General features: G+C 40.6%; 1 protein-coding gene across 6 annotated transcripts in view; it reads right to left on the bottom strand.

Annotated features, from left to right (window-relative positions):
- Positions 1–20,978: 20,978 nt before the first annotated feature.
- The window catches only part of ptprea (protein tyrosine phosphatase receptor type Ea), a 59,058-nt gene continuing 56,687 nt past the window's right edge, over positions 20,979–23,349 (bottom strand). For all 6 annotated transcript variants that reach the window (XM_031561672.2, XM_031561673.2, XM_031561671.2 and 3 more), the window contains one exon: positions 20,979–23,342. In XM_031561672.2, coding sequence (XP_031417532.1) covers positions 23,268–23,342 — 75 coding nt within the window. In that variant the 3' untranslated portion in view covers positions 20,979–23,267. The remainder of the gene's footprint in view (positions 23,343–23,349) is intronic.

The raw sequence follows: 23,349 nt of genomic DNA on the forward strand, positions 1-23,349 counted from the left end.
CATGTCACGAACCAGCCCCTCCACCTCAGCACTACAGAACCCTTTCCCCCATTATTAGAGTAAGCAGGCAGTGGAATAAAAGAGCACTGATCTTCAAATCTGTCTGTCTCAAACAGTTCTTCTCATTTAATTAAGCATTTATATATATATATAAAGTAAGGTCCACTTGGGCGCGAGCTAGCATAGGAAGCGGAGCCAGCCAGGGCTTAAGTCAAGAAGAAAGGTCTGATGGTGGATACAGGGCGACTTCGCACATCATTACGGATATTGCCAAGTTCAAGCGATTCGACGAAGGTTTCCAGCCAGAGTCTCCGTGCAATTCAACTGCTGCCACCAAGGGGACATCAAATAATTTAGACAGGCCCATTGGGTCAGTAAAAACGGGATAATAATTTATTTGAAATAACAATTACAACAGAAACATGCACTGAATGTCATGGATCCAGATATTTGGTGAGTACATGTCTGATTCGCTGCCCCTCTGACTCGTTGCACTTAGTGGGCCTACGGCTGATTTGCTGAGTGGGAGGCCAACATTTGGGTTGCGCGACTGCTTCGTCTCACAAAAGACGTGTTAGCTCACAAAAATTGTGTTACGCAAGCAATTATGACCAGAGGTAAATCATCCAGATTCAAGTCCATTGGTCTCCGGGGACTGGGTTGTCTCCCTCGACTACTACCTTTGGACATGGAGGAATCGTGCCATCTTTCAGGTGCTTATTGATCTTAGAATTTGTAAACACGCGAGCATCGTGGACACTGCTGAGCCATTTTACCACTACATCAATGAAGCAGTATTTGTAATTACAAACAGTTTGTACATTAAGTGAGTATCTGTTCTTTCTGTTAATAAAATCCGAAGAATTTTAACACGGTTGTTTAATGTCTATGTGTGTGCCATCGACAGCTCCTATCAGAATCATGTTTTTTGGCCAAGTACATTTTCATATACAAGGAATTTTTTCTGGGTTTAGTTGCTCTCAATGTACTTAAAATGAAAATATGCAGTATAACACAACAGTTTAGGATAAAATAAATATAATATAATAATTTGTCAACTGTTCATTAGAGTGACGGCAAGGGGCGGAAAACTGTTCCTGTGTCTGGTGGTTTTGGTGTGCAGAGATCTGTAGCGCCTGCCAGAGGGGAGGAGCTGGAACAGATTATGTCCAGGGTGTGAGGGGTCTGCAATGATTTTCCCTGCCCGTTTCCTGGCTCTGGAGGTGTACAGGTCCTGGATGGTGGGCAGGTCGGCACCAATAATCATTTCTGCAGACCTGACTGTTCGTTGTAGTCTGTTCCTGTCCAGTTTAGTGGCCGATCCAAACCAGACAGTGATGGATGTGCAGAGAACAGACTAAATGACTGCAGTGTAAAACTGGATCAGCAGCTCCTGAGGCAGGTTGTACTTCCTGAGCTGGCGCAGGAAGTACATCCTCTGCTGGGCCTTTTTGATGACTGTTTTTATGTTTGGCTCCCACTTCAGGTTCTGGGAGATTGTGGAACCCAGAAACCTGAAGGATTCCACAGCCGACACAGTGCTGTTCAGTATGGTGATGGGGGGCTCCTCCTGAAGTCCACTATCATCTCCACAGTTTTGAGCGAGTTCAACTCCAGGTTGTAGCGACTGCACCACAGGGCGAGCCGTTCAACTTCCGGATGAGGTTGATGATCGTTGTGTCGTCCAGTCTGTCAGGAAGTTCGTAATCCACTGACAGGTCGAGGCGGGCACAGTGAGCTGGGTGAGTTTGGTGAGGAGGGCTTCTGGCATGATGGTGTTGAACGCCGAGCTGAAGTCCACTGGGGTGCAGTGTGGTATACCATAGTTTTGGTAAAAATAACTGGTAAGGTCCTGCAGACTCAGTGAGTGGCAAGGTGATGTACTCAGGACCCAGGTGATTGGTGATCGCTGTACATACCTCCCTGACAATTTTCGAGACCGTTTGACGGGCCAAGCCAAATGAGTTAGCGGTTTTGCGTATCCTGCCTTCGTCGCTGAGGTAGTACACCGTACAGGCCACCTTCTTCAACACGTCCATTTGCTCTCTCATTCGGGTTGTCTGTCCTTCAGTATGAGGGCGTAAGATGGCACTTAATCGGTGAAGGCTCCCTCTCGACATCTTGAAATTCTTTCTCCACTCCTCGGGCAATTGTCGATTGTTCCGTCAAAAAAACTGAAACATTTTCGTGGCCCACTGGATGGGAAACCCTGGTTTAAACCGTCTTTGCCTTTTTCCCCCATTGTTCAGGCACACCGAGTACAGCGCTCGCCCTTCTGCGTAGGAGTAACGCGTATCTATGAAGTAGTACTTGTTCCTGAAGTACACTAACTAAACTGATAAATAAATTATAGAGAGCAGCATATTCCTTTCACCTTCCATGTTTATCTTGACATTATAGCCTTTCGAGCGCGAGCTACCCCCAGTGCCATGGCAACCAAACGTCATCGTAGCTGAACACCTCCGTCTACACTATTACGCGAACCCGGAGTTTTCAAATGAAACCGGCTAGGGGAGCGTATTTGAAAAGCTCAGTTCTCAGTGTCAGAATACGCCGTATAAGTGTGGACAGGAGGTGTAAACGCAGACATATGTATGCGTTTCTAAATGTACCCTGGCTAGTGTGGACTAGGTCTTATGAATTGACCGTTACTAAAAGCCCCGCCAGGGCCTCTGTCAGTGTCAGTGATTCTTTTTGGAGTAATACCTCCGCGATATCCTCCAGATCCAGGCAAAAGGGACTGCAATATGCAGTGGAAGGATATATTCAAAATATTAAGATCAACAACGAAGTGGACACAACAATAATCAAAGCAAAAGCATACAGGGCTCAATAAAAAAAAATTGAAACCCCACGACCTCTTCATTAAATGCAACCAGCACAGCCTTGTAGACTAGTCATGTTATTTCACCACTGGGTAAGATCTGTAAATAATATTTTAAGCTGGCTAATAACCTACAACGATTCTTTATTCTTATTATTTATTCTGTCTCTGGCGAGACTCTGGAGGTATTTATCTATCTAGCTAGCTAGGATGGTGACAATCTAGAGAACAGTACAGTAACGTACCAGTGTGGATAACTTGCTTGTAAAATGATGATCCTGATGTAATGCTATGGCTTTGTATCAGATCGCCAGATTATTGCTCTCAGGTTGTGCCTTATGCATACCTTGCGATACTCAGGAGGAGTAGGTTGCCCATTCACAAAATGCTACAAAGATTAAAATAAAAAAACTTCATAATGGCCTTTTGTTCAACATTGATACAGTATGTTAAGCTTGAGCTAGTCTCTCCAACTAAAGTGTTAATGTTAAAATCAAAATGTTAATGTTACCTGTCTGTAAAATTGCACGCTGAGCTATCCTAGCTAGCGATATTAATGTTACGTCTGTAAAGTTGCACGCTGAGCTATCCTAGCTAGCGATAGCAAACGCCAGCAGCATAAATACAGTGTGTGATAAAAGTTAGATAAAAGTTCTGTTCAATGTTGTATCAAGCATAAATACAAAGTGTTCGTTAAAAGTTCTGTTCAATGCTGGCGTTTGCTATCGCTAGCTAGGATAGATCAGCGTGCAATTTTACAGACGGTAACATTAACATTTTGACGGTAACATTAACATTGTGATTTTAACATTAACACTTTAGTTGGAGAGACTAGTTATGTACTTTTAGTGGTAATAATACAAGTTGTCATGAACCATAACTGTTTGGGGATGTTCTCTCAACTAGATAGTTAGTTATCATACCTAGCGATAGCTATCTGCAAGCAGCTTCATTTACTTTGGAGCAGACATATGTGTGTTTTTCGGTATATTGAGTTGGGAGTGGGGTCTCCCACACTGTTTAATCCACCACCGGTATCTTTCCTCCTGTGTTTTGGGCTTTGGAAACGCGGGGGAAAACCATGCATCCCTCTAATCTCTGTATCAGAGCTACAAGTCCCATAGGCACACTGTTTCACCATGCTGCTCAAACCTCAAAGTTGTCGGACCTTCTTCTCTTAGTAGCGGTTGCTAAGGTATGATTGGACGAGGGCCGTTCTAGGGAGGAGTTTCGCGATCGGTCAATTGTGGCTCCGTTGGGTTCCTGTGCGTTGCGTTTCATGCTTTGCTTGTGGGAAGAGTTGAAGAATGTTGAACTTCTCGAGAGGCAATGCATGCGTCAGCCAATCAAATTGCCTTTCATGCATAACTGACAGCACAGGCGCTAGCCAATCAGATCCCGTATATGCTTACGTCTAAAAAGCGGCAAGCTTAACAAAAAAAAAGATGGCGACCAAACTCCGTAGATGGTCGTATTTGTACCTAAAAGTTGTTTGTTTGACTTTTTTTTGCTTAGATCTTTTTTAAGTTACCGAGAAATAGACACTGTACAATGTAAAAACCCCTTTATTGTAACTGAAAAATACGTCTGATAGGATTTGTGAGCACCCTACCTAATGTTAGCATGCTACTGCTTACAAGGTAAGCAGCTTGCTAGTGGCGTGATTGGTTTGTTGACCTGTCATTCTCACTATAACGTCTCTGGTATCAACAGAACCCCACGCGCCAGACTCCTCCTCCGCCATCCGTTGGCGCAACGCATTCCAACGGAAGCGTGTGAATGCTCCGTTCATCAAAGGAACCCTTAAGGGTTCTTTAAAACCTAAACAAAATGGTTATATATGGAACCGAAAAGGTTCTTTGAATAAATTAACCGTATAGCGTAATTGGTGTGCTCCATCAGCAACTCTGACTTTCATGCTGATTAGCACCATGAAAATGATGAAACAAGACAAAGGTTTTAAAAGGTAACAATGTATTTATTGTAACAGAGGCTATAAGAAAAAGAGATAAAAACAGAGCTATTTAATCAAATGACATAAATTGGTTGTACATTTTAAGAACAGCGATGAAGATTTTATTGTTAGGACAGAGACGGAATAAGAACATTTGAATGAATGTCATAGTATTCACAAGAGGGGCGGGGTATGATACGTTGAACAGAAAATAAGTGCTGAAAAGGAACTCGAGGGCCTCGCCTATGGCCATTTTCCCAGTGGTCAACGTTAGTCCATCGAGCCTGATGCTGATGGTGTCTGCCTTGAAAACATTGAGGGAGCCATGGAAAACAACAGTTGGACAGGGGTGGACTTCCTGTAGAGGAAAAAGTAGGGGAAACATCAGGCATGGTCATTTTAAACTTTAGTATGGATTAAAATCATGGAAAAGGAACAGACCACACTTACGTTTTCAACACAGTATAAAAACTCTGTTTTCTCCTTGAAGAGTTCCGGCAGCAACAGCAGTGCAGCATTTACCCAAATGAATCTTCATGCTTAGATTATCATTCACATAGGATATCATTGCAAAAACAAAATGTAGCATTCCTGAACATTCCAACAAGAAGAAAAATACAACATGTAATATTTTTCCATCCCTTTTGTCATTCTCTTTGTCAGTGATTCTTAAAACTCAAATATGTTTATGTTTGATTATTAGGCAGCCGAACCACAGCTGTGAGGATATCAGCGGACATCACTCGCGCTATATTGCTTAAGTGTCTTCAGACTTTTGGTATTTAGATACTTACCGTTTAATCTCTCATTTGTTGGCTCAATGAGGGAGGGTGAAAATATTTTATTGCTGCTCTCCTTCACCACCCTGAGTATTCTTGGGGCCAACTCATGAATTGCAGTTTGCAAGTTTCTGTCTGTTTCAATGCCAAACCTCATTTGCATTTCATGACGCATCTTTAAGGAGAATTTTTTTTGCAGTGAATGATAAATAGAATATAACCACTGTTAGTATTGCGATGACTGTCTTGTGCACAATGTACTCACTAGCTGTGGGATACCAAGAAAGGGAAACATTTCCATGACATTCTCTGTTGAGAGAGTCATTGATTCAATGCACTTAAAAAGCGTCCTCCTCATCCTGATTTTGATTTCTGCAAAATTTGGTTGTTTCTTGGCCAAGATGCACTGCCTTCTCTGGAATGGAAATTTTGTGATCAAACTCCCCAGAACATCTGCATACATTTTGTGACTGGGATACCTAAAACAGTATTGTAGAGATTTTGGAAAGACTTGTAAAAAATTGCCATCTCACATTATAAGACTACTTTAGGACTCAGTTGGCTAGCACTACTGAGAGGACTGGTTCAACAACTTGTGTTGACTAAGATACAACTCTATACCATGTACTTGATGACAGGTTCCCTGCAATTCACTACAGTCTGCTGGTAAAGTAGTTAGCTCACTGCCAAAACATTTAGCCTTGTATGTTGGCAATGATTAATGGTCAGTCTTTAACTAGCTAGCGACGGTTAGCGCGTTAGCTTAAGATAGCTTAACTTATTAGGGGACAGGGAATATCATTGAATAGTGGTGGATACAAGCTCGAAATAATATAATCAATAGTTGATGTTATTGTCCACCTGACAAAGTAGAACATTTATCTTAACAATGGATCCAGTAGTACTAGGGTGAATCAATGCTTAGGATAGCTAGCTGCTGCTAACGACACGGGCAATGATTATGAATGGGAGAAAAGGAGGTGAAAATTTGTGTCACTTACCGTTAAGTTCAGTGCAGAATGAGCGTCTCCAAGGGTTGCATAAACGGTCGTTGACGTTCAAATAAGCCTCGTGTGTAAGAAATAGCACCCTTTTTAGGCAAACGGTTCTATTTTCTTGACAAGGAGACCCCATGGTTCTATTTAGCACCTCTATTTTTTTGTTGCCATAACTATAACATTAGCTTTTTTCCCCTATGCAGTGGCCTAATGAATGTGGAACTACACTAATGATTTACTATAGACTAGTACACACACACACAACTGGGCTGGCTCACAGAGAGAGTGAGTCATCATCACTTGCAGCTGATGTGCCAAAATGCTGCAAAACACTATCAGGCAGCTTGTGCTCATAGCAAGCCTCTCCAGACAGCCTCAGACCATATCGGACATACAAGATGGACTTTAGGGTCTGCAAGAACATCCAATTTCTAAGTTTGTTTTTGAACACAATCAGCATTTGAGTGTGGCAAGGACAAAACAGACACAGCAGCCATGGCAAGCTCCTGAAACGGGTTGAGGCCAGCCGCATCCCTAAACTGCCATGCCTCACTCCAAAAGCACACTGTGTTATTTGTTTCATTCCACTTAGACAGATGGATGACACGCCATTGCTGCATAATTTTGTCAATGTCAGCAGCAGAGTACCCAAGAAGCTCTTAGCATGCGCTAGAGTTCCCCCACGTTGAAGACCGACATGCCCTGCAGTGTTTCGATTTTGTCTGGCAGTCTCTCCCGAAGCTCATTGGTCAGGGAGATGGTAGCCTACACATCTCCTTCTGACATTGCTCTCCTCCTCAGGTGAGAGGTGGAGCTCAGCTGCCTTTGCCTCAAAAAGGTACCCAAGGTATGGTTTGGGACTGATGTACCCATCTATCTGCTCTCTCAGTGCATCAACTTTTGCCAGTGGATTTATCACCCTGCTGCTGACAGACTTGACCAAGCCAACCAAGCCATCAAGTAGCTTGAGTGGGTCTGCTTGTTCTCCCTCAAAAGCCTTGATAGCCAACTGTACCTCACCCAGCACTGACTTCAGAAAAGTCAAGTAAAGGACATTTTGAGGGTCATTGTACATGGAGTACAAAACCTCAGCCATGTAGCAGTGCTCACTGAATTTGGTGATGCTGAAATGCAACTTCAGCTCCTCCCACTGGTCCAAAATGCGTGAAACCGCTGGTTCAATGGAAAGCCAGCGGGTGGCACACACTTTAGTTATCTTTAAGGGTTTCTCACCACAGTTAATGGTCTCATATATGGCCCTGTAGGACTCCCTGTGCTTTGGAGGAAATGACCAAGTACTCCACACTGCGGGGGACGGTGTCCTTGGAAGCATGGCTAACAGCAAGATGCAGAGAGTGACAGACACAGCAGGTGAGGACAAGCTCTTTCAGGCCACACTCCTCCTTCAGTACTTTATGCACTCCATTGTTGATCCCAGTCATAACTCATCTTTTTTCAGACCACATTTCTCCAGGAATGTCAAAACAGGACGGGATATAGCTCTGACATCTCAAGCCTCCAACTCGACAAGGCCCAGAAAAGTTGAGAAAATCGTTTTCTTGGTCTCACTGAAGTACCTGATAACAACACCAAGGTACATCAACTTGGACACGCTCACATCTGTGGACTCGTCGAGGAGGAGGCTGAATCGCTGCTCGCCCACATCCGCCACCAATTTTTTTTTGTGCATTTGGTCCGATGCATTCGGAAATGAGTGGCAGCAGTTGAATCTGCAACTATCAGTCAGAGAGTCTCAAGAGTCGTTCAAAAGCCATCAGCTACTTTTTAGTCGCTTAATATTGTGCCTAAACTATGAAGTATTCCGTTTTAGCTGCACCTTATTATTGTGCCTAAACTATGAAGTATTCTGTTTTAGCTACACCTGCCGGTATCCTGTAAAGTAAGCCAATTTCAACAGGTTTAGCCGCTAGCATCTCGTTAGCGATTCACAATTCCTCCCGTTGTGCTCTATAGTTAAAGGTGGTGCAAACAATTCCCTGTTTTGTGAAAATGTAATTGTGGGTGCCGTCAGATATGTCTATTAATCACAACACATTAAGGACCTTCTTAAAGCAGCCAACGGAGGAATTGCTAATCGCTAACTATAACAAACTAGTGAGTCAACAACTTTCCTAACACAGTCAAACATCAAGCACATGGTTGTTTTGCTTGGTTTATTGCAGGTAAAATACAGGCAAGCTGGTCTCAGGTAGCGAAGTATAATGCGAGATGCTCTGGGGTAAATCGCGTTATCGAGGTATTTAATGCAGCAGTCTGTGACTTCCAAAAAGAGCCCGGGTGACGTAATGCTAGTGTTGGTATAGCAACTGTCACTCAAGAATCGTTCGAAAGCCAATATTACGTCACCGGGGCTCTTTTTGCCATGACTTTTTTAAGTCACCTATCTTGGCATAAAAATCAGACTTACAATACAGGTAGTATGCCCGCGTATCATCGCCGACATGTGGCTTCAACCAGCCCTTGAATTCAGGGTATGACTCCGGCCCTGTCCCAAAACTACCACTTCACCCTAGCACTTCAATGAAGTGCCCTTCACTGGGGTGTGCCCCTTCACAACGGAGTGAGAAGTGTTAAGGGATTGAAATCTTTACCTGCGAAATGGGACACCACTCGATGCGTTGTTTGCGAATTTGAACACACATCAGGTTTTCAGGTTTTGGCAAACATATTTACCCACATGTCATAATAAAATAGCGTTTTTTTTACATCCTAACGTTAACGTTACTCGGCTACTCTCAGCAGCATAGACAGACATTCATTTGTGAAATAGCGATTTTTTTCTAACAATCATATTCTACTCAACTATAAGGAATATAATTTTGCATAATGATCAGCTAGATATCCCAATGTGTTTCACATTTTTTTAATAGTTATTTGCGAAGATATACTACATTTGTAAACTTCTTTTTCTGCACTGGCAGCCATTTTTCTTCAAAATGTTTGGAGTCAGTTGGTTACCAAGGTGTTCGCAAGGCATCCTGGGAAATGTAATCTTTCCCTTCAGCCGTAGTCTGCCTCTGATCGCACTCCGTTTGAAGGGATTGTTTGAAGGGTTGAACAACACTTCCCCTTCGGTCTAAAATAATTGGGACACCCTACCCCTTCACGCGAAAACGAAGGGGAAGGGCGAAGTGCTAGGGTGAAGTGGTAGTATTGGGACGGAGCCTCCCACTCCCTCCTATATTTCTGAGTGTAAAGTTTTGACTGAGCCATAGCTAGCTATACTGTACAAAACAAACTGCAAAAACGTTGTGTGTGAGTGTGAGGGATTTTTGAGTGTGAAACAAAAATACGTGAATACGTGAACAAAAACATATCTACAAATACTATACTTACTGTAACTTAGCCTCGCGTCACCAGGCAACTGTACAAAATCATCGTCTGTGATTGGTCGGAAGCTGTGCACTCGTTTGTACACTTCGTTTGCAGGCATCTCAGAGTGGGTGCGGTGTGGCTGGGACTGCGGGGCTGCTATCTAGTCAGACTGGCCGCGCATGCACTGTGTGAGTGGAGACGAGACGACGACAGCCCTCCCCTCCTGCTGCTCATATGCGAAGTGCGTGCCGCTGAGGAGTGGTATTTATCCACGTCCCACGGGGGAGGGAGAGGGGAATGGTCTTGCGGGGTGGTGGATGTTAAGTGTGTTATGTTAATAATATGTGTTGTGTGCGTAAGGTGTGTAAATATTGTAAATATATGGTTTCGGGTGCATGGGTTAACTTGGTGGTGGGCTTATGTAGATGTCATTCCCACTTATTATGTTGCCTATGGCACTAATGTGGGGAGGGCTCCCCCACGTTAATGGTTGGGTCCAACCAGGGCTGATTGGACCAATTTAGCCCAAAGGGAAGGATTATTTAAAGGGTGCCTCATTCCTTGAGAGAGGGGTCAACAGAGAAGGAGTGCTTACCTGCTGTGAAGGTTAAGGCAATACTGTGATTGAATACTGTATACTGTGAGATAGGGCTCATTACATTTTCGCAGCAGTGAAAATAAAGAAATTACAGACCTGCGAACGTTGGGGTGGCCCATTCAAATCAACAGAACTTTTTTGAACATTCTGAAGAGCCGTATAATACGATACCCAGTACAATTTTTAAGCACATAACCTGGAAGGACTGTCATGCCTACTTGTTGAGTAATCCTCGACTGTTGGGCAAGATTCAATACACTGAAAAATATGGACTGAAAAGTGTCTAGTGTAGGCATTTATTTTTCAGTATTTCAAAGTGAATGAGCTGTGAGAGCACAAGAACAGTGAGCGTCTAGCAGCGATTATCATATACATCTATGTATGTCAACGGCGATTACGGCCAAACCAATGAGATTCTAAGTAATATGGAGACAAAACTTTTTTTGGTACTCCACGTAGATCATAAACCCTTGAATATAAAAACGACTCAGTGAAATCGGTTGAGAAATATAAACGCTATCTATAGTGCTTTTTATCCAGAAAAACTGCAGCTCCATCATTTACTTGCGTCTGTTTACAGACCAGTCATCACCTCGTCATCACGTTAGCACGTCGCAGCAACGGGCTGAGGCGGTCAATGGAGCGTCTATGTATATATGTCTGTGTAATGGCCAACTTCTTAATTTTTTTATTTTAATATGTGGCCATATAAAGAAAATATCTCATCATTATTGCGTTAACATATGGACACACATTGAAAAGAAAGTTTTAACACTTGAGTTATCTTCTGAAAGTACATTAAAGAACCACTGAAACATAAGCACTGGACTAAATGCCATAGAAAGATTTTTCCTTTTTTTTTTACATACACTTTGCTTTTATTTTACTATTTAAAGATTCAATGGATACTGGCCACTATTGCTTAGGCCAATAGCCTATTGAGGCAGTATTGTTTCTGCACCTTAATGTTCTTAAGGGTCAATAAATAAATGTCTGTGGACACATTTCGCCACCGCTGAAATGTCCTCTTTTTCAAAAACCCAAATCTGGTCACCCTACGTATAATAAACCGTATACCGTAACCGTGATATAAAATTACAAATACCGTGATAGAAGATTTTGGTCATATCGCCCACCCCTACTGTGAGACTAGTATTGAGCATTGATTCATGTTTGTTTTGTATAAATGTTTTGGGGTCATTGGAAGAGATTCCCCTGGTAAAAAAAATGATAATATATTTTTGTAATAAGACAAGCATCATCTGCACTGGTTTTTCCCAACTTCACCACTGACTCCAGTTAGCCCACATCCCAACACGTGGGGTGGTCGCCTTGGTCCCTTGCACTATGAAATATGTTTATTTTGTCCACAAAGTGAGAAGTGAATTCAGCCAGTTTGTCCAAATAATGAGCTGCAAGTCAGAGAGCTCAGCTGTCACCAAATGGGGTTGCTCAGGGCTCAGTTTTGGGGCCTCTCTTATTTATCATCTATCTCCTCCCACCCAGCAGTTTCCTGACAGATCTGCCCAGCTGCTAGCATAATACTAACCGACATTAGATGTCAGCATTAAAGGTACATTATGCAGCATTTAGTGGTATGCGGTGAGGCTGCAGATTGCAACCAAATAAATAGTTCTCCTTTTCCAACCATTTATGAAAAGCTATGGTGGCTGTCAGGATCCATAAAATACTGAAAGGGCATAAAGAAGAGACTGCTGGGTTTTTTTTTGTGATAAGTTAAAAGTGAAAATACGTTAGTCTCATATTTCTATTAACTGTTGAGAGATAGAATAGTTTTAGAAATAGTAGTAGAAAAGTTTTATATCTGAGGTTCGGACTGTGTGGAACAATTTCTTCGGCGAGGAGTCAACATTCTGCCAGCCCGCCATCTTGATTGGCGTGAAATAGCTAGATTTTCTGGGATGATCATGGACTTTGTTCGTCAAAATCGTAAGCTTGAAATTGTCTGCGCAACATAGAAGGGACAGCAATGACAGAAACTTCCCTACGCTTTGACAGACTCTCCATCTAGTTCCAATACGGGATTCAGACAAGATAAGCTGCGCGCTGCCAAATCGCTCGGTAGAGTGAAGGAGCCACCATAGTTTCCTTCTACAACGAATGCAAGCTACACAAGGCCTGCAACAAACTTAATTGTGATACCGTTATTCCTCCAATAAAGACCGGGATTCAATTAGATGCCGGGCTTCAGATAGTAGCCGGGGACGTGGTCGATACGGACAAATAAAGGCCAGGCCCCGAATACAAGCCGGGGGTAAAAAAAGGTACCGGTAGCCTATTTTACTGTAGCCTACCAGCATCAGTCCATCAGCACAAAGCAGACATCACAATTTAATTTAATGCATTTCATAAATACATGTTCTCCTCATGTTTAATGTTGTTGGCTAATTTCATGGCTGATAGAAGACATTCCTCCAAAATACCTCTTTTTAATGATTTTGTTGCCTTTCGTGATTTCCGCTAAGAAATAAATGTTCTTCAGGCTAATAGAACTTTAAAGTTCTAGGTGTTGCGTAGCAACCCATTACTTGCTGACTTCAAGTTACAATGACTTTCCGCTACATTAAATGACCGGACTTCTTGCGGAATGATATGAAAGATGTGAATTAGAAGCACAAAACCCGTTGCCAATGACAGCGGTCATTAACTTTTCGCAGTGGTGAATATCAAGAAATTACAGACCTGCTAACGTTGGGGTGCCCCATTCAAATCAACGGAACGTTTTGGAACATTCTGAAGAGCCGTAAAATAGGTAGGAAATAAAGGCCTGCCCCAAATACAGCCTGTGCAGCCTAAGTAAATAAAAGCCCCGGCCACAATTTGAGGACTTACGATATACTTCCCATTATTTAATTTGTGATATTTGAAAGTAAGGTATTTCAATGATTTAAACGCTTTTGTAAATAGGACCAGGAAAAAGGGAACTGATTTTTGGTTTGTTTCTAAGCATTGAGATTCATGTTAATATAGTTAAATGTATAAATGAGTAAATGGTTCATTTAACTTTTAAAATCATTGTGTTTTATATGAATATTTATTCATATTTTAGACTTTCTCTTAAACAGATGTAGCGCCCCTTTGCTGTTCCTGGCAATTACTAGAGGTAGCTAACCTGAGTTCTTTTAACTCATGTGTTATCGCTAACTTATAAATGTATGCTTGATTTGTCTTTACTGTTGTTAATTGAGTGTTAATTATAGGATAGGATTGAGTGTTAATTATAGGATAGGATAAGGATATTATCAATACTAGACAATCACCCACCTGTTCAGACCAGAGTTATATACAGGCACTAAATACAAGACTAATACAAATAATCATTCACAAGGTAGCACAGATAATGTTAACTATTTATTTAGAAAAATGTACACAAGTATCAATTAACAAAATAATGGTTCCTGACAGTTTCATAACCAGAATAGCAATACAATCAATTTAACCACACCGAGTATCAAACAATTATAACCCTATAGCCAGCAGTAATAACTAAATACTTTATGGGTACCCAAAATTTTACTGGAGTCATACGTTGCAGGCCTGGTTTGTAGCACGGGTTCGTAGAAGCCAAAAACTCGACGGCTATTTCGCGCCAGTCGCGCTGAGGAAAATAAAACAACTTAGCTTGCAACAATGGCCGCCGCCTCCGCGAGCGTGCAGAGTGGATGGAACGGAGAGCTGTTGTCCAAGCAGCTCACCCAAGCTGTCAACCGGAGTTGTCTACTGCCTGGACTCCGCTGTCCCTTGTCTCGTTGGGGTTTGCTGGGCTGTCGGGACGCTGTGTGGTGAAGGTTGCCGAATAGACTACCCAATAACAATATACGCCTAATGGAGTGTATTTCTCACATTAAATTTAGTAGTGTTACGGAGCAAATCTCCATACGTCTTCACTCGATCGTTGTCGCCTCGTTCTCTCTCGTCTCTCGTTTCCTCTACGTTCCCATTACCTAACCCTTGACCCCTGACCTACGACTCCAATCTCATTGGCTTTGAAATTAAATATCCTATAAACTCTTACATTTCAATTTCTTATCATATAGTAATCAAAATAAAATACCTTGAAAACATTTACAGCATCAGGAACTACATTTTAACCAGGAAACATCTGCAATATCAACTTTATTAATAGTTTTTAATCGTTTAAATCCTATTTATTCTATTTATTAATTTATTCTATTTATACTATTTATAAACTTATTCTATTTATACTATTTATGAACTTCAAGCATCTAGCCTTCTTTTCCATAGGGCTACACAGAGATGGTTAGAGGTAATTTCAATTCATAAGACAAGTTACAAACACATGCATGAGAACTAAAGAGATAATACTATACCGTTTCATATCAGAAATCAGGATATCCCTTCATGAAAGCCAATAGAACAAGGGGGTGCACTTAAAACAATCAGCATTAAAGCAGCAATAAGGAGCTCTGTTCCAAAACTAGCAAGCTAACTACCTAAAAGGCTTGTGAAACCTTGCAAACACCACCAACAGCCCAGTTGACATTGATAGGAGCTTGCCAACACACTAAGGGCCTCATTTACTAACATTGCGACCGCAGCTTAATCTGCGCCTTTGCCAAACCGCAAATAACGCACGGTATTTTGCATCCTATTTATCAAACAAGAACCCTCGTCGCGTCATCTGCGCCTAACACCGCCCATTAGTGTTATTTAGCGCTCCGCGAAAATAGGGAAGAAAGAGCCTGTGTGTTCCACCGTGGATGATGAGCTAAAATTAGAATTAGAGTTTTTGGTTCACGAGGTTACAGCAAACTAACCCAGGTAAATATAGAAACTCATAAATATTTCTCTGTTTAGCCCTTCCGTCCACATTAAAAGTTGTGATCACTTTGAATTCAAGACTGTCTTTTATTGGTGAGCTGATTTGGGGAAATTAAACTTTTCAGCGAACATTGAGTGTCTGGGTTGCTATGGTTACCCCTCAGGGTGCCTGTGCAGCTTCATATTAACGAGTTTATGTTCACAAGAAAGTTCATATTCACACATATTAACATGAGTTAATCACACACAGGCAACTGCAAAATGTCATGATGGGTCTCTAAACTAGAGATAGCTAGGATAGTTAATATCCAGGTTAACTGCTCCATAGCATCCCGTTAAATAGTCTGGTAGGAATACACGACACCCCTTACTTTAAAACGGCGTATCCACACTTTACGCATCTCCTCCCATCTCTTTGCGACGAACACCCACTTTCCCACACCCACTTCCTAGCAGCGGTAATCTGCGCTTTTACTGGTGGAGGTGCGCCTCCTTTGGAAATAGGGTTTTATGTCTTTACCCGCTATTTTACGCCTGAAATGGGCGCAATCCTGTTAGTAAATGAGGCCCTAACTGTCATGCTGTGAAAGCTTTTCTTCCATTATTTCAGGGTGTTCAAGCTTGGAACACAGAACTACATAGGGTATATCCTGGATGGCTAATGGGAAAGACACTGGTGTTTATCTGTCCTTCACATGACCATATGCTATCAAAATAAGTTTGAGGATGGTACCAAAACTAGTTGCCTATAAAACCATATCTCAAAAAGTGTCAAATTGTTGCATAGTGTTACTTTAAGGCTGTATCATTTTTAATTTGCTGGGCAAAGGTGAGTGATCCTCAGCTGCTGTTGAGCAATCACACTGTACATTTTCTTGCAGAAATGCATCTCTAGTAATCATTATTTTGCACATTTCTTGTCTAGACAAGTTCTCCTACAGTTTTAGAGACACTGACACCATTCCAGCACTCACATGTCTGTCCCCCTGCCATGATCCTGGCCTGTGTACAGCTTTTTGATAGGCCCAGATCCTTTGTTTTTTCATCCCTTCAGATAACTTGGAAAACCTTGGGTTTCTGACAGATATCTTGCACACAAATGGGACTTCCAGGCATGCATACGTTTAAATACTTTCCTTATCTTTCTCATTCGTTCTGGAACAAGACAGAACCACAAGCACATCAGGATAAGGTGGCTGTATACTGCAAGCCGTGTAAGTCTACTGAATGACACGCTACAAACCTTCACATTCACTCTTGCACTTTCATGAAACATAAAATGTCCGCTTCCACTATAACCCTGAAAACACACATTGACAATATTCTGCACACACACAACGTGTACTCTAGCAGGCTACAGGTGGTTACACTACTGATCTCCTTGTTAGCGAGTTGCTAGGTGAAGTGTTTTTTCCCCACGGTATGCTCAATTCCATTTAACTAAATATAATTCTCATATTTCAATTTCCGATAGTCCAATACTCTCTCTCACTATTTTTATACATCTGTTAACCTTCGTTTTCACCTGGAAATACAGAAACACAAGCACATCAGGATAATGTGGCTGCATAGTGCAGGCTGTGTAGGTCTATTGAATGACACCTGCGCCCCTCTGGGTCTTACTTTGTGACCCCTAAGTTGCCCCAAAATGCCTGTGTGAGCTTTACTCATTGTAACCGTAAATTAACCTACTGAGCATTACAGTTGTTGTTGCAGAGGAACATTATGAATGAACAAAATAAAAATGAATCCTAACAGAAAAAAGAATACATGAGTATGGGGTTATCCAGTGAAGGAAATACATTTGTGAATCGCTTGACATGGATTTACGAATCCTGTGAAAAAAACAATTGTGAATCGCAAAATACAGTTGTGAATAGTGTGACATTTATTTGTGAATTTTGAAACTTCTAACTTCATTCATTAAAAACCAAATGACCAATGAAGATTTGGGGTCTTTTCTCAATCTTATCTCAATATGCAGGACAAAGGGTCAAAATGCTGTGCAGTACAACGCAAAGCGGAATATGTGGTCAACCTAGTTAGCCATGGCCGAGCATTTTCAGCAGCCATAATGCTCTTGAATTGTGGCTGTGAGACCCACACACATGTTGGGCATATTAATGGACGCTGGACACCCCCATGCTCATGGATACTGTTTACTGTTTGGATTCATGATTATTTTGTTCATTCATAATGTGATGTTTTGAGTAGTCCACATAACTGGACACTGTGCAGATGTAAGGCAGTGTGGTCACATTCAGTGACAAGAAAAGAGAGTGACAAGAGACATCTGATAGGCTGCAGAAAATATTCTTTTGAAAAAAAAAATACATTTGTGAATCAAGCTACATCAGGGAAGTGTACAAAATCCCCAAATAAATGCAGGGATGTTCACAAGTGAGGAGCAGTTTGTAAATGCATTTGCGTTAGTCTGTACATAAATGTAACAGCATTTACATTTGTGAATCAGGTGACATATATTTATAAACCAGGAAATACATTTATTTGTGAATTTTGAAACTATTCTATCTCCATTTTAACTGTCAGAAATAAGAACACATGGATACATTCTTTTACCCATCCAGCACATGAACCACTTATGTTGCAGTAAAGTTCCTTTTCTATTTAATAGCACTACGTCAAAAGCAGCAACCAGGGGCCTGTTCAGCCCCGACAAAACATGCCTAATGTTTAATGAAGCGGAACACGTGGTGCGTTGAACACCCTTTTGTGTTACCGAAGTTTTGCAACTAATGGCAGCTGAGAAGGCGATTATTTGCATTCTTGTTGTGAAGAATTTACAGAGTCTGGTGAAATGTGTTTCATTTTTTCCCAACTATGTATTCTTATCTTGCATTTGTAAAGGACTTCAGTTGGGTCTGTTGTGTACACTGCCTTTTTAACACGGTGGGGTTGAGCTGCACGATTCCTGCTTCTTTGCTTAAGGACAGTTGCCTGTAATGGCCAATTCATGTTGGATGTCTATCAATAAAGGCATGTTACATTTCAAAAATGTGCCTTTGGGATGACAAACAGCATTGTGCTCATCATCTCATATAGCTAAATCTGTACCTTGTATCTTTTATGGCCTAATGTGTGCTGTGGAATCGACCGGAGCAGTGCAGTCTTTGTGTAAATATCTGCTCATATTTAGCTTTTAGAACACTACAGTACATTTCAGTCAATGAATAACGGCAACAAGCCAATTCCTTAGCTGTGGAAAGCTTTGTGTAATGCCAGTCATCGCATAAGTTACCTATCGCTAGCTGTTGCTAACTGATATTATTATTTTAAAGTGAGCCTCTGGTTGAACATAAATGATATCAGAGATTCTTCTGAACCGTTAAGAACAAAGATTATAGAGTGAGTATTTGGGGAGAATCTCACTGGGGATTCATCAACAGCAATTACACCACTACTATGGTTGTTGATATAACAAATAAATTGCCATTTGAAGATACAGTCCACTATTCTGGTGAAAGGTTGCAACTTGTTGATTGACTGGAATAGTCTAAAGCCATTTACAGAGCCAGGACTGTATACAAACACTGTTTATTTTTATTGACAGAGAACAGACAGCTAGAGGACCATGAGGAGCAATTCACTGAATTTGACTACAATTTATATATATAATATATAATTTTGGTATATTTTTTTAATATTATAGTTATGATGTATGGTATTATTATTATTATTATTGATTGTTTGACTTTCACATGGTGCTTCAATTGTTTTATTAATTGAATTGCATTGTGCTTAATACTTAATGTTGCTTAATATGGCTAATCATTGCTGTTTATTTATTCTATTTAATTTTGAACAAAGGTGTCTGCTAAAAACCTTAAATATAACTATAAAGCAACGTTATGCCACTTTTTTTTAATTACCAAATTTTCAAATTAATTTGGATGGATTATGATCATGTGAAGGTCATTCCCACTAACCGTCCAGGATATGCACTATGTAGCTCTGTGGTTTGACCCTGCAAACATGGAAGAAAAGACTTCACAAAATCCAAAACAAAATTGCCAGTTTAGCATGTTACCAAGCTTTTAACTGGGCTGTTGGTGGTGGTTATACGTTTTTTGCATGCTTTTTTAGGTAGGTAACTTGCTGGTTTTAGACCAAAATGCCACAAAGGTGCTTTAAGTTAGCTACATCAGCTCACTAATTAGCAAGATTCCTCTATTTTGTGACATGTCCACTTACTCTGTTTTTGTGGTGCTGTTGGGCACATTTTCTCAAGAATCCTTTTAGAAGGACCCACTGCAAACCATTTAAGCAATGCCAATTTAAATAGTTAATTCGAATTATAAATTAGACTTACTACATCTAATTAATGTTAAAGCAACATTATGCATTTTGTAGTGTAGTTGTGATTTATTGTTGTATCCTGCTGCTCAGGATCTATGGTTAGGCAGTTGTTAAATGGGTTAAGTTATTGTGTTGGATATGAGTATTTACATGTGACTGTGAGAGTATGGCTGCTGTGGGTTCCCAATAAATAGCACAAGGAATCTAACATCTTTTTCTGTGTGTAACTTAATTTTTTTTAAAAATCAGGGTTGGCCTCACAGCACTAAACTAGTGTGAGAACTTGTTGGGATCATATCGGGAATGATGGTAGATTGCAGGAGATCATCCAGTAGTAACCACCACAATCTATACAATACTACCCAGCACCTAATGCTGAAGTCATATGAAGGATGGGCATCATAATAGCCGAGGGTTATAACCAATCTCTGCCATCATCTCCTTCTCCAGTCCTATTGGAGTGATAGAAAGCCACAAAATTATTTTTGTCTTATATAGTTTGTGAAAAGCCATATTATTTATTGTCTTTGAAGCACAATATCTGTAAATGTGTGGTTTGGGCTAGTTATGGAAGCTGGTAACTGTTAGTGTTCACAGTCATTGTAGTGACAGTGAAGTCACTTATTCATTTACACTAATAAGACTCATTTACACTAGACAGAATAGTTTTCTTTCAGGCCGGAGTAAAATCAGAACGAAAAACAAGCTGTGGCCATGGACCTTGAACTCTCCTCAAAAAGATTCTGGTGAACACAAAGCACAGCAGTGACATCTAGTGATCACAGTGTGCACAGATTATCCTAAGGATTCACCATAAATCCAGTACATATCAATAGTTAAGTCCCCAAAAGTCTTGAGGGTTTAGCATGAAGACGTGTGTATATTCTCTATAATCCATAGTGCTGATGCAGCACTTTAGGAAGAGGCCCAGTTGAAAATGTTAAAAATAATTATGTTACAATAATTACCAGTATACAATCTAACACATTGCACTCTAAAGTAAGAAAAGGCAGTAAATGAACTTGGATGTTAGGCCAGCACTGGGTAGATGCTGGTTAGAGTCCTAGGTTGTGATTCAGAGGCGCTGTTATTGGCAGAAAGCAACCATGATGAATAAAAACTAAATAATTTAAAGAAGCATGTGTTATCTATGTTCATGTCATATCAACCTCACATTGACTTGCTAACTGTGAGTGTAAGTATCATGTCAAATCTGAGCAGTAGGCATACTACAGTTATACATAAATTAGCACAAGGTCTCGGCATTGTATCAGCTATTTTTAGTGTATGTGTGAATGCTATGCATACATGCGCCATACTTTGTGTGCAGCATAGATTGAAAAAACGACACACCTAGAGGACAACTGTAATCAGGATTTTATCAACTGTATTTAATATTGAAAACTGCATTTACAAAGACACTAAATCCAGTATGACATGACAAAATCAGGAAATGATATACCTTATCTTTTGCTATACCCTTAAATAGCCATGATTAGCAGAAGCCTGGGGTTGGCAACACAGTTTGACAAATTGAATGAGGAAAGGCAAACACTGAAGGGAGACATCTGGCTGGCAAGCTACCAAATAAACTCCATGAATCTCACAAATGCTGAGCACAATGTTCAAGAAATGTTTCTACAGTTATATAACAGCAAGACAAATGCAGGGCTGAGACCGTCCAAAGACCGCAGAGGAAGCAGCGTTTCAGTCAATACAGGAAATGAAAACTCCTTCCGTGGGTAGATGATACTCTTTGTCTTTCTTAGGTCCACTGAACGTTGGCTTCAACCCGTGAGTGGGGTAACCCTCCACTTGGAGATGATCACTGTTTGATATGCCATATAGCTGGTGTGTTTAAATCAACACAGACCTCTTTTAATGCTTTTTGTGTTAAAGTACGAGTTATCTCTGTCAATCCCATTTTAAGACAAGGGGTAAGGAGCATATTTCACAATCAAAGTGAGCAGATTGAAGAAAGCGAAAAGAAAAGGAGGAATGAAATGTCTGTTATGAGGTTTTGCTCAGGACCTTTGGAAAAATGTTCAGGTTGGTCCGGCCTCTCCATCCTGGAGGGCGCAGTATGTGAGTATGCTGTGCGTCTACAGTAGGCTATATTACAATCCAGTCACTGCTCAGGCAAAAATACAAAACTCCTTACTGTGCTTCATTTGTTTGGTTTGCCCTGCTTAAAGCATTAGGATATTATTCAGCCAATGACTATAAACCAGTATCCTTTTTCACTAATATTCCATTCCTAATGGTTTTCTACATTTACATGGCTAGAAATGGCATCCTACTTCTCCAACACATGGGTGAAACTTTCCTCCCTGCATATGCTCGGTGGTAAGTTAACTATTTCATATTGTACATTTGTGCATAAGCATCAACCGACCTTGTGTCAGTTCAAATGAATGAATACCATGCCCATCTGTGACCTTATTAGCCACAATATGGATCATAGATGGATTTAAATGCCTTGTACTTAATCCTATCCTGCATAAATACAATTTTATGTTATTTTACGAGTAAGAGGCTATCATTGAAAATATATTTTCTCATCTAGAGAATATGGCACTGTTTCATGCAAACAGAAAACAGCATAAAAGCAGTGGTGGAATTCCAAAATATATTTGTATTTACTGTATGTATGCTGTTTCAGACAGCACCACCAGCACTACTATGACATAATACTGGTATTAGGGTGGATGTATTTACAAATGCAGACTCCTTTTTTGCAGCTGCTGTAACTCCTTGGCAATTCTGCATGACAATCTTCCGTGGTCAGTGTGCTTCAGGACATGTGCTGCTATTTTTTCATCCTTTTGAAAATCAGTAGATCAACTGATGACCGGGACATATTGGGCTCTGCAAGGCATTGGCAGACTCATTGAAACATAGGTGTTTATATGGCTAGAACTATAGTGTACCTTCCTCAGAAAAAAACAGAGGTGACCTCACAGCTTGGAAACAAGCATTCATATTAATGAGATATGTGCAGAGTTGGATTCAGACCTCCTCATGTATCTCTGACGTCTCGGAGGAAGGGTTTGGCCTTTTAACAAAAGCAACCATGGGATCGTTTTTTTTCCACCTAACAAAACACAGTCTCTCAATGAGAGATATCAACCAGCGTCGTGAAGCATAAGACCTTACTTACATTTGCATAAATACATCAGAGAACATTCACATAAAGGTTTTCTGTCTTTAAAGGTTGGCGATGGACGGCTGAAACAGTATATAAATACATTTACAATAACTACTGCTTTACAAATATTACATGGAATGATCAGTAGAATGCTTAATTGGCATGATGCAGATTAAAAAAGCAATAAACATAATAAACAAAAGAACAATATTTTACAACAAAATGAACAGTAACCAGAGCAAGACAAAAATATAGAAAACAAAAAAAATTAAATAATGTCAAATTTAAACATTACTTTCATCGAAAAAGGATATTAGCATTTACAATGGTTTTATTGGCTGAGAAGCTCTAGTATATGACAATATATTACAGCTAGGTATGATGTCTTAGTTACAATGAGGACAAGTGCATAGCAAAATAGAAGACAATTTAATTCAGTGGCAAGGTACAAACTCCTCACCACCTGATATCAAAAACAACACAGAACAACTGTTTAAGGCAGATAATTTCTCATTTGAAATTGGCATAGTCTGAGAAGATGTCGACAAAATCCTGTACCACTCTGTAGCAGAAGTCATACTGTTCCTGTAAA

The sequence above is a fragment of the Clupea harengus genome, chromosome 23 (assembly GCF_900700415.2).
Source record: "Clupea harengus chromosome 23, Ch_v2.0.2, whole genome shotgun sequence".
Taxonomy (NCBI): domain Eukaryota; kingdom Metazoa; phylum Chordata; class Actinopteri; order Clupeiformes; family Clupeidae; genus Clupea; species Clupea harengus.